Source organism: Rhyacophila brunnea, unplaced genomic scaffold (assembly GCF_057557595.1).
Source record: "Rhyacophila brunnea isolate RB1 unplaced genomic scaffold, BYU_Rbru_1.0 scaffold_22, whole genome shotgun sequence".
In the NCBI taxonomy this organism is placed as follows: Eukaryota; Metazoa; Arthropoda; class Insecta; order Trichoptera; family Rhyacophilidae; genus Rhyacophila; species Rhyacophila brunnea.
The window spans coordinates 22211578-22224044 of record NW_028232882.1 but is presented as its reverse complement, the minus strand read 5'-3'; the positions used below and the strand labels follow the sequence as shown (position 1 = coordinate 22224044).

The 12467-nt window shown below is 31.3% G+C and overlaps 2 protein-coding genes across 3 annotated transcripts in view; one reads left to right on the top strand and one right to left on the bottom strand.

Annotated features, from left to right (window-relative positions):
• Positions 1-321: 321 nt before the first annotated feature.
• LOC147070218 (transmembrane protein 70 homolog, mitochondrial) lies at positions 322-2435 on the top strand. Its single transcript, XM_085949698.1, has 2 exons — positions 322-872; positions 2080-2435. Exons 1-2 carry the CDS (start codon positions 432-434, stop codon positions 2284-2286), a joined length of 648 nt encoding a protein of 215 aa, XP_085805824.1. The 5' UTR covers positions 322-431; the 3' UTR covers positions 2287-2435.
• A 5951-nt stretch (positions 2436-8386) lies between these two features.
• Positions 8387-12467, bottom strand: part of LOC147070217 (UNC93-like protein MFSD11) — a 74813-nt gene continuing 70732 nt past the window's right edge. For both annotated transcript variants that reach the window (XM_085949697.1, XM_085949696.1), the window contains exons 5-7: positions 11588-11713; positions 11033-11337; positions 8387-10075 (exon numbers count right to left, since the gene is read on the bottom strand). In XM_085949697.1, the coding sequence (XP_085805823.1) occupies positions 9836-10075; positions 11033-11337; positions 11588-11713 (671 nt within the window). In that variant the 3' untranslated portion in view covers positions 8387-9835. The remainder of the gene's footprint in view (positions 10076-11032; positions 11338-11587; positions 11714-12467) is intronic.

Below are 12467 nucleotides of genomic sequence, written 5' to 3'. Positions count from 1 at the left end.
GATGGGTCTTATCTAACAAAGCCTATGCCTGACATCTTATGACAAAAAATATAACAACGTGACACCATAAAGACACGGTCAGATACAAAGAGATTAGACCAATGTCTTTGGTCACATATCATGCACACAAAGTGTGGTAATACTTATTAATAAGAAAACTAGGTACATATTCTAGTGACTAGATAAAACTGTAGCGATTTAAATTTAAATGATCATATTGCGTAGAAAACAAATGGAGCTTAAGGAAAATTATTTCCAAAATCTGGCAGCTTTGTCAAAAAAATCAATGGTACCAACTCCATAAAGTGACAGTTCAAAAAATCACAAACTTCCGAGAAGACTGAAAAAGTGCTAACAAAAATATAATCGAGAGGTTATGTCAGTCTAGGAATAAAAATTTAAAAAAATCCTGTTTCAACAAATATATCGCAATGTTTCGGTCAGGGGCTGTACTATACCTGAGATCATTTTCCAAGTGCGATAATCTAACAGTGAAATTGAAGAATGAATTTCAAAATAACCTATTTTGTAGGTTACGACATTATTCACAAAATGATATTAAAACTCCACAAGCAGATACAGAAAATATTTACGTCGGCACTCTGTCCTCTCAAATTCGCGGCGTGAAAGTGTTTTCGTTGAGTTCAAGTATAATGGGATTGGTTGCACAACCAATTCTATACACCAAGTCAGCTGAATTTGGCAGTACACCGGTGATCATATTAGTTTGTAGCATCGTAGGATTCTTTACGTTCGTAACGCCCCTTCTGCTGCACTTGATCACAAAGAAATACGTCACGAATATAGATTACAACGAACAAACGAAAACATACACAGCAACTACTTTATCATTCTTCGTCTATAAAAAGAAGGTAAATAATTTATTTTAAATAGCTATTTTTATGCCTATGTTGGTTGAGCGGTTACTGCATCAGTTTATGTCATGAGTCGGTACAAATCCCGGATCTGGCAAATTAACATGTTGATTTTCAATGTGTGTTTAGACATTGGTTGAGCATGTGGCTAACATCCATTTTTCGTAAAAACAAAAATCTGTCAATACAACCTCCACCCTGTGGAGGCCCATAATATGATCTTCTTGGGATTGAACATGGCAAAATAAAATAAAAATATCGAAACATATCTAGGTTTGGCAGAAAAAAATGGCGCTAATCCAATGTGTGTTAGTAGTTATGTACTTGTTTGACCAAGCTTGGATATTTTTTTTTGGATAACTTTACTGTTTACAATATCATTTTTCTGATCACGGTTATTGAATAGGTATTAGGTACCTAAAGAAAAAACAAAACCCAATACCAGTTGCGAAGACTTCTTATTAGGTGATGATAGTATGACAGATGACAGAACAGTTTATAAAAAGAAATTGCAGATAGATGTCCGGTGGCGATGCTTTGTCAAATCTTGTGTGATTCTTTATATATAGTCCCAGAATAGTTGATTTAGTATCAAAATAAGTTTCAAGTGAATCAAAAAACTAAATGGCTGCATCAATAGTTAAATAATATTATTATGATTTTATTTTTTTTCGACCATGTCCTATCCTAATAGGATCATATGGGCCTCCACAGGGTAGAGGTTTGTATTAACAGATTTTGTTTTTTACGAGGAATGGATGTCTGCCACTTGCTCAACCTATTAGGTCCATACCCTGACACACACAAATTGAAAAACAATATGTGTACTTGCCAGACCCAGGATTCGAACCTGAGACCCACGGCGTGATAGTCTAACGCTTAAGTCGCGCGGCCACCGTGGGTGTTTGTGATTATGATATACTCGGTATAAAAAAAACCAGACCTACATATCACTTTTATTTATTCGATATTTAGATGCATACTTTTGATGTTTTGTTTGCAATTTGTTATAAAATATTCTCTCGAATAAAAACAAATGTAGTATATTATATATTAAAAAAATACTTAATATTCACATAAACATATCTACTGAAAGAATCATATTCTCTTTTATTCATAAGATATTTGCTATGAAAAGAAGTGTCTTCAACCTTTCGATATTTTTTGTATTTGCTTAATACATAACGTTATATTTTTATTTCAGTTGGAGTTCAAAACTGAGGATGTGGACGTTCCTGAATTGCCTGGAATGTTCACTAGCATCATTGTCAAGGGCAAGCCTCTCTTCATCGAAATGAGACAATTTAAATTCCCCGAACATTACGGAAAGATCATGGGATATGACAAGCCTATCAATTTCAAACTAAGCACCATTAAAGTCCCAACTAATGATAGTGATGAAAAAAAATGAACATAAATAATGAGTTTAATGGGTGATGAATGGTTATATGGGTGTCACTCTTGCCGTTGTAATTATAAGCATCTCTACCAAACGGGTAGGCATTATGATTGTTCATGCTTACACGATTTGTTTTATATAGATTTGTGATGATAGTTTTGATGACAATCAATTATTAATCTTTCAAATGATTCAGCATTTGCTTAACTTGGTGACATTTCCAGACCTGGTGGCAGACTTACCCGATCACAGAATTGATGAAGAAAATAACGTCTACTCAATTCTAAACTATCCTAAATGCCAATTTTTCGAAATAGGTTTTTTTACGTCAATCAATTATATTGAATTTAAGAAGCAATTATTTTCATACCACTTCTTAAGTATCCTAACCCCCGTTTCAGACGGGACACCGGTGTCGTGCTCGTATATAATAAGGCCTTTGTATTATGTTTATGAACACCCAGAGCTAATGAGTCAACGCATAGTTTCGCGATATAAATTAGAACATAAAACTGGCTGCGGTCATAAAAACATGCTTGAGAATGTAGCCGCCGACGGAAAAGTGTACCGGACACGCTTTGAGTCATTAACTCGGGGCGTTCATAAACATAATTCAAAGGCCCTTTTATTCGAATACAATAGCCTCCTTATTATATAAGAGCGCGACACTGGTGTCCCGTCTGAAACGGGCCTAAGTGACGCTATTTGCCAATTAATTGAATTAATTCTTCATAAATTTGAAATTGGAAAAAATTCCCCAAAATTAATTGTAATTTGAAACACAAAAAATATTTTTTTTAATATTTCGATATTACAGAACTAAAATCGAATTAAGTATAGTTTCGTAATTTCGCTTTCATGCAGATTTTATGGTTTGGCGTTTAGGATAGTTTAGAATTGAATAGATGATAATAGATTGTACCTTTGGTAAAATAACTGACTTCTAGAAAGTAGGGAGTTAACAATATAAATTTGTGCACTGTTGTTTATAATATCAGAGTTTCACATTAAAATACATCGTAGAATAATAAACTTACTGTTGGTCCAAAAAGAATTGCACCTTCGGCGAATTTGCCTCCCGCCGGTAGAACTTTGCACCTTTCCTACAAACCATGAGGTGAATGCAAATCATATTCTGGTGAGTGTACTTTATTGGAATTTTTCCAGGGTTGATCTGATATTTACCAAGTTTACTTTCTGAATGAAAGTCGTGTCGTACTAAATATATTTTTTTTGCTGTGAATACCATGCAATGGCAAGCATTTAATGTTATTTCAAATACAACCTAGTCTAAGTATATCTATCAATATTTCAATGTTGTCCATACTGCATAGTACATGGTTGCCTAATTTTTCCAGTTGATTATAACGGTGTCGAATAAGAGTGACACCTTAAACTAGAATCGTTGATGAATGAAAATTTATAATAATCCTAGATTGTTTTATTTATGTTTGTTTTATCTAGTATGTAAGTAATAATTATAATATTACGCATTTCAATTCCTATTATTACTTTTCTCTCACATTAATTATGAATGGCTGTGAATTCAATTGAATATAATATTGTTTTCATATTACAAAAAGCTAATAAATAAATACATTTCGCTACTTCAATACTACAAGGGTGCATTTAAAAAGAACCAAATTTATACAATTGATCCCCTCCGGAATAGTAGCATTACATATCCTGAAATTTTCATTTTGAGATAATACTGTTTAAACACATTGTATCAGTTAAAAAATACTCATGATGTGCCATACATTTAAACTGATTTTACAAAAACTAATGTTATCCGTATACTATACGGTCTCCAATTTTATTAGAGCCAATATGAACATTAATTCAATTTTCATAGCTGATTTTGGCAAAATTCAAGAATGAAAACCTAACGTAACCTAACAAATAATCCAGTATATCGGCTTTTTTCAAAATGCGTTTGCCGCTGGCTTCCTGTAAACCGACAATAAACGTGCTTTATTTAGACATGAATTTTATGTCACTAGGTACTATACGACCCAAAGAGGTTGGACGGTCTTTAATATACGGCCATATATTTCCGATACAACATTTCACGGTGTTCCATTGGGTATTTTCTGGATTTCGGTTAATTAAGAATATCCTCGGTTTTCCGACAAGGCTATCGCAGATCAGCTCCCATTTTATACGACATATACCTATGTGCGCAACTTTTTTCAACTCGAGCTATAATTAAAAATGATAAGCAGTCATACTTGACGGGTGATAAGAACTTCGGGTTTCTCTTTCGTCAGAGCTCTAGTCTGGGGGGCCAGGCTCAGATCAACCAGATAAGTGAGATAAACACAAATTACAAATTTTCTCTAATGGTTAAAAAAAGGGAGCTATATTACTACGCTGATACTAATATTTTTAAATATCCGATTGGGGAATGTTTGTATTAATAAATATAAAAAAATAGCTAAACATACAATGAATACCATTAATTTTACCTCGAACACCATTTGAAAAACACTACCTACTTTAGAGTATCACAGTCTTTAACCTTAGCGATAGGTAGGGGGCCCGCTTCAGCATGTAGGGTCCATACTTTGATGTATAAACTGTTTTACCTGTGATGTGCCGCGGAATTCTGTTAATACCTTTGGTGTGCCATGGGTGAGAAAAGGTTGCGGAGCACTGCTTTATAGTATTGTCTATCGTGTAAATAAATAAGGACAGCAAAGATACTTGACAAATTGGACATCTGATACGAAACTCAAGACAAGCAATCTTTAATAATTTAGGTATTACATACTTTCATTAATAATATAAGATTTGGTTTTTTACTTGCTTAACTTCACTTTATGAATTTTACTTTTATCCGTTGTGTCATAATTTATGTAATTCAGGTTAATAGCTATGTACAAATTATTAATAATATAATGGAATTTAAAAAAATACACCAGTGTTACATTAAAAATATTTTATTTATTTAATTCATGTCTTTTTTTATTCATGGAATGTCAGTAGTAAATTTTAAAATTAGGAGTAAGTATATACAATCTAGGGGAGTAAAGAATACATAAAAGATAATAATAATAAATGTAAGTATTTATAAATTAAAGAAATATTTTAATACACCACGGACGGACACCTGTACAGTCAGAATATTATCTAAATACTTTTGATATTTGTTTATTCTATGATTGATACACAAGATTTAACCGGTTCTATGCCTTCAATGAGTTTTCTCGCTCTATGAGGCCGTGATCAATAGGCCGCACATACGAATTTCGCGAGTTAACTAGTTCGACTTTAAACTCAATTTACTAGCCATTGTCGATTGATTTGTATAATCTAAAAAATTAAATGCACAGAGACATCTGTTTGAATAATTATGAAATGCTAAGCCACAAATCGGTATTACAGCGATTTTAATAAGAGCTACGCTTTACATTCAATGTCTGTCGTTAAAAATCTGTGGCCTGTTAGATGCTGCCATAGTAATATCGTGAGGCATAGAAAAGGTTAAGAATGCAGCATTTGCTTTATTGAACATACATATTTTGGAACATCTCAGAAATATAATTATTTTTGAATAGACTATAATATTATGTTTCTAGGGTGTTCCAAAGTTTTGATATTATTAAGATACTAGATTTTATTATTAGATTTTTGAACGAGAGATTTAGTAGAATAATAAACATATTTTTCAGTCATGCTACGCACAATATAATATCCGATTGGGTGTCACCCTATTTGTTTGTTTGTATTTATTTTTATATTCTTCAAGATTATTGAAGAGTTAACTCAAAAATTTTTATAATCAAATCGGTACACCTTCAACGGCTGATGTTCAAACACGAGTTATTTACGGCGATGCACTACTAAATATCAATACTGAAATCATCAAATATTCTTCAAAGATCATTGATATTGGACGAAACTCAACAGTTTGGTCAACAAACAAATTGCCTGTTTCGGCGTATAGAAAACCGTGAGGAAATTCATTCAAGACCATTTCACCCATATAAGGTAACGGTTTGGTGTGGGGTGATGTTCCGATAGTGTTATATTTCTTCAAAGTTTCGTTAGGAAATCCAGATAGAGTTTATGGTGACTACTATGTAGCAAGCTATTTCTGCAGTACAGACTAGACGTATTGAAGGACATTTTCTCAAACTGTATAATGTCGAAATAAGGAAATTTAAATTGGCTAGCATATTCACTGGATTTAGTACTGGACTTTGTTGTGGAATCATCTAAAGTGAAAAGTATTTATTGACAAGACAGCAAGTAAAACATTTGAGACCAAATAGCTGCTATACCGCAAAAAACTCTGGGTAGACTCATGTAGGGCTGTCATATCGAAAGAAAGTATTAATACATTTTTGACACCCTAGAATCATGAAACATGTCATTGGAAAGGCACGAATCTGTCAGCACTCCCAACGACAGACACTTGCCTCAGTATTATTTTCAAAAGTTGATAATCAAAAATATATTAAATTCAATTATCATTTTCTAGTTTATAGTTTTTTCATTGGTACAAACGTTATAATAAAAACAAATTGGCTGTTTAAATATTGGACACAGGTATACTACCTGAGCTAACTTTCGAAAGCTATCTCAAATACATGACAAGAGAAAATATTTAGTTGGTATTTTTTGCTGTATTTAGTTTGTACTAAAACTCTCGTCTAAGATCAGTTTGATAAAAAACTTTACAATCTGACTGCAAGCATCCCAATATTATTTATAACATAATTCATTTTTACAGAATAATAATACAACTAAATAAAATAACCAGTCAAATTCCGGACAGTATTATATCGAGGAAATCGATTTCAAAAATAAAATAATTTCTCTCAATATTTTAATATTTACATTTTATAAAATGTTGCCGCCAATTAAAAATTTACAATGTTTCACGGGGAGCATTTTATTTTAAACATTGATAAATAGATTCTTATAATTAGGTAATTGTAATCTAGAGCGTACAAATAGAGAGATCAATCTCTCTGTAAATCTGTAGGAAAGGCATTTTAGTTATTTCTTATTACTTGAGCAGGAACAATTAATCACAATAATTAATTATCAACTTTTTATCATGCCACTTTATTTTATTTATTTTAATATTATCATTACGGATTTTTAAAACTATATCTTTTCAAACACTCTTTGACTAGCTTATGAAAATAATTCAATTTATTATTGCGTGAAGTTATAAATTACTCTTAAAATAGATTTTATATCAATTGAAAATGAATGTTTAAAAATCCCTTGTTTCAATAATTAGGTACTGTATATTAACAAAATAGCGTATATAAAGTGATACGTATCTACAATATATTTATAGGTACATATTTTATGATCACATATAAAAATATTTTCCAAATTTCTGAAATATGAAATACAATATATTTTATAATACATCATTTGAATCAAAAGATGTGTATTTATTATCTTTTTTTAAAAAATACACATTGTATTAAACTTAAAAATTTAAAAGCGTGTTAATATCATTTCATAATTATTATAAGTATTAGAAATATTTTTGTATAAAAAGTCGGTCGAAATATTGGGTTTTGAGCTGAATTTACATAAAAGATATTTAAAAAAAACAATAGTACATTGAAAATTTCCAAGAAACTATTACTCATAAATAACTACAATGGCAACAATTGTTTTTAAATCGCACTTTCATATCATCACATGGCATTTTCTAATAATTATTGCAAACTCGACAATGGATATACTATTTGCTATACCTATGGAACAATATGTATTATAATTTAAAACTCATATTTAGACAATCGCCTAGTGCAGTTGAGTAAATAGAAAAATATTCTGAATTGCTAAGCGGTACACAAAAGTCAATACAAAATAGCTACTCTAACGCAGCGTGCATTGTGTCAGAACATTTAACGTTCGGATAATTTTTATATTAAGTTGAGGGTTGTTTTCACGGTGAGATTTTTTTAGTGAGAGTAACAACTCAAGAGATATTTACCAATAGGATCTGATTAAAGCATATTATGCTTCTGTTAAAGTGACAGATAATCAAATTGTATGCACACTAAAAAAAAAAATACATATTCCAAACTCAACTGTAATGTGTTTTGACATTTAATTGTTATTCTTTTGTTTTTTTCTGTCATAATTAATATGATTTTGAAAATGTTTGACTAGGAGTTTAAATATTGAGACAAATAAACTCTTATGTTAGACAACAGCAAATTACAAGATAATATTTCATATTACCATAAATACACATAATATGTGGAGCTCAAGAGAGTGATAAAGGAACAAATTTTCGAACACGGATTACTGATTTTTTAATATTCCATATAAATAAAGAGATAAAAGATTCTTTTTATTATTATTTCATCTAATTTTAAAAAAAAATCAATTATATTCGTACATACACCCCATAACATTATCAACTCCCGAGACCATCGTGATACATAAATATTTATGAGTTTTATGGGCACGTGCGGTTAGATGTGAAACTCGTGCAAAACCGTTTTTATGTCATTTATTTGGATATTTGCTTATTCTTGAATTTTGTCTCATAAAAGAAAAGCTCTCAAGGTGGAAACAGCCTTTTCATAAGAAGATATCGCCACTAGTACACTTTGCCACAAAACAGTTAATATTTTATTATTTCACTGGAATTTTGTTGAGACACGAATGTTATAATATAAATGAGGACAATCCTCTAGTTTGACGCTAAATTCAACAGTGGAACGACTGGCAGAAACAATGGTTGGTTGTAAGTGATTTGTATTTTTAAAAATCTACTTGAAAAACTCTAAAACTAATATTCTAAATTTATTTGCAATCAAAGTTAATTGACTTGAAAAATGGGTTCATTGGGTTCTTCTCAAAAATCTAACACTCGTATAAAATTTAGAATCCTAATGGGAATAGTAACAATTCACATTAACTATAAATAGTTCTGTACACTCATTATATTTTTTAAGAAATTCAATTAATATTATGACTTCTTGATTAATATTTTAACCAAAATTTTATTGCATTTCGAGTATATAGTTTTTGGTTTATATATTTTTCATGAGTATTTTAACCATAAGCGAAACCAAAGAGCTCATTTTTGTTACAATTGAAATATTTTAATGTCGATACATCCTTTAAACTACATGAGGCGTTTATTTTCAAAAACCACAATTGAAAATTTGTAGTAACAATGTTTTTGTGTGGCAAGTTTATGATATAAGTTTAATTTTAAGAATATACCCAATTTTAACAAATATATTGTAAATATAAGCAACATAAAATATTTGTAATATCGTCATTTTAACAGTTTTTAAAGATTTTTTGGATTATGGAAGTTATAGATCATTACCATATTGTGTAAAATTACACGTAGTATGTACGATTTTTTGTTAAATTTTGGCCGCGTGTGAATTTATTGGTTTTTGAAAATAGATGCCTCATATCTCACGTAGAAATATAAAATTATCTTGACCCTATAAATTGTTGCCTATAAGATCGGATATCCGATTGCATAATACTAAATAGTTGGTTCTTTTGAATAACGCTGTCACCTCGTTTCAATAGTAATAGTTCTGTATTGAAATCAATCATAGTCGTGGATATTGGACGCGTATTGCGGGTCACGTTTGTCGGTGACATTGATGACTGTACTCTCTTCTCCGCATTTGACCCTGGAAGCTTCCCGCACTCTCCTCTCTTTCGCCAGCCACTCGGCGTAGCAGAACGCCATGGTTCCGATCGACGCCAGGGCGATGAGAATTCCAAGCTGTACACTAAGGGGCACGTGGGAAGAATAGAAGAAACAAGCCGCGGCTGCCATCGACTAGAAAAGATATTCACAGACATTATATAATGGTAAAATCGTGTGGAGTGGGTGAAATTAGAGTTTAAAATTTGTTAAATATTGTGCAATTGCTTTAAATATTATTATTTATGTCTAGACATTTTAAACTATTAATTTTTAAAACTACTTTATTCGCAAGGTAAAAGATTTTGAGTAATTTCATATCATTTAATTTGAGTGTCTTCAAGAAAACTATATTAACTGTAGAAAGGAAAAATGGGGTAATCCACACATATCAAATTTTACAGGAGGCATAAAAACGTTTTTGGTATGGTTTTCGGTCAAAGTTAAAATACAAATTAGACATAACCTAGAAGTGCATGACAATTATTTGGTTTTTATATTCCTAATCTGATATAAATTAATGAGTTAATTAAAGAAAAATCAACAAACATGATGGTTAAGTCGTTTTTCCCACTTCACTTCCTTCTTTTTTTTTTAATTGCCAACTAAATTTAGATAATAAATCGGCATTTGCAGCTTACACCCTTTGGACATAATGTGTATTTAATCGAGTATAACGTTATTATTCAATAAAACCTATTTTGAAAAAAACTGAGGGTTACGCCCTTTTTCCTTTCTAATTTTTAATATTATGTAATATTATGTTCATTATCCTTAATATTGAAGGCTTGTAAGTTTTCCGTTGTAGACCCGATCAGTCATTGCATGCTAATTCATAACTGCCACTGTTATTGAAAGATTTATTTTTGTTTTGGTATTCAAAAGTATTTTCCCTAAGTTATATAAGAATATTATCTATGATTGCGGAATGATTTTTATTAGGGTTTAAGCATCCTTTTGCATTTATGATGTGGACTTATATATTAGTAATTAAAATAGTTACCTCGTTTGAATATTTGATGAAATCTTAAAATATTCCGAATAGCAAAGCTGTTGAATAGATTAGAATAATATATATAATCAATTTCATACCTGTGTAAATTTGAAAATGGCAAACGCTGACGTGCTGTTATCTGCAAACGTGCTTCCAAGTGTTGAATAGATCTGCGTATTGTAACACGCATCACCGAACCCGAGCAGGAAACTGCAGAACATAGCGATATATGGAGAGGGATCTATGTATCCCTTTTCTGTCGTATCTCCGAACGGGGCATCATTCGGAAGGTTTAAGAATATCAAGAAGAAGCTGACAATGTGAATGAAGTAGCCCATAATGACAATGGGATCTCGGCCCCATCTCGTTGTCTTTGCTCCGAGTATACCGAACAGCGCACCACCTGAGAGATAATATGATAATATAGCCAAGCAAAACTCGTCCAAATGGATAATTTTAGCAGAAATTCCATGATTGTGAATGAATTTGTATGCTAATTAGAATAATTGTAATTTCTTCTTAAATAAAATTGTTTCCATACAAAAAAATGGAGTCAATGAAGTGAAAATTTGCTAGTTTTGCATAATAGATATTTCCATTATAAATTTGTCCTTTAGTAGGATTTTACATAAAGTTTAATATTTGACAGTTACCCAATACTTCTCCAATTCCTATGAAGACACCAGATAAGCCGACCAGCTGCTTGGCGTTTGGACCCATTTGTTTGGTGAATCCAATACTTGGACTGTATACACCACTGAAGAACGACAGTTCAATTCCTGGAAATAAGGAAATAATATTTAAATATGAGATAAAATCGAGATATGAATTTTAAGCTAATAGCGTTTAATTGACAGATTGTTATTAAAATATTTGTTCTGTATTGATATTAATTTCTTGGAACTGTTTTACATTCTAATTACAGGACGAGGCTCGCTGGCACACAGAGTTCATCATGAGCAATCGTCAGTTCTAAAAATACTATTGCAATGATTCAGGTACCAATCAGATCATCTTGACTCTTATTAAAAGTTGATAAAAGCAGTTGAAAAAAAAGAAATGTCACCTAAAAACATCTCCAGTAGGTACCTATAAAAAAGTTAAAACGAAACAAAGAATTTGGACTCTATATACAAGAAGTTATATTTAGATTCTCTATTAGGAATTTTGAAAACAGTTTGATTTTCGAATTGAACAATTTTATGTGTGGATTGGTAAATTTTCTTTTTCTATTGGTAGTCCCAAAAACAAAATGGTGGCTCGCGTTTGTATGGTTTTAAGTCTGTTTCTTTGTTTACTTTTCTCGCTGTTTTGTATGATTATTCATCTTAAAAATAATGGTGACTGTATTTTTTTGACTGCCTAAATAAAATTGAGTAGGGACTATCTTTCCATGAGGCATCTTTACGCCTGAGGACAGCCCTGCAAATTGGCAAACAAATGTCATAGTTGAAATGTGAAGTTTACTTCAAATAAAACTGCAATTAGAAGTTACCTGTTGCTAACTTAATCAGTAGATTAGAGGTCCTTTTT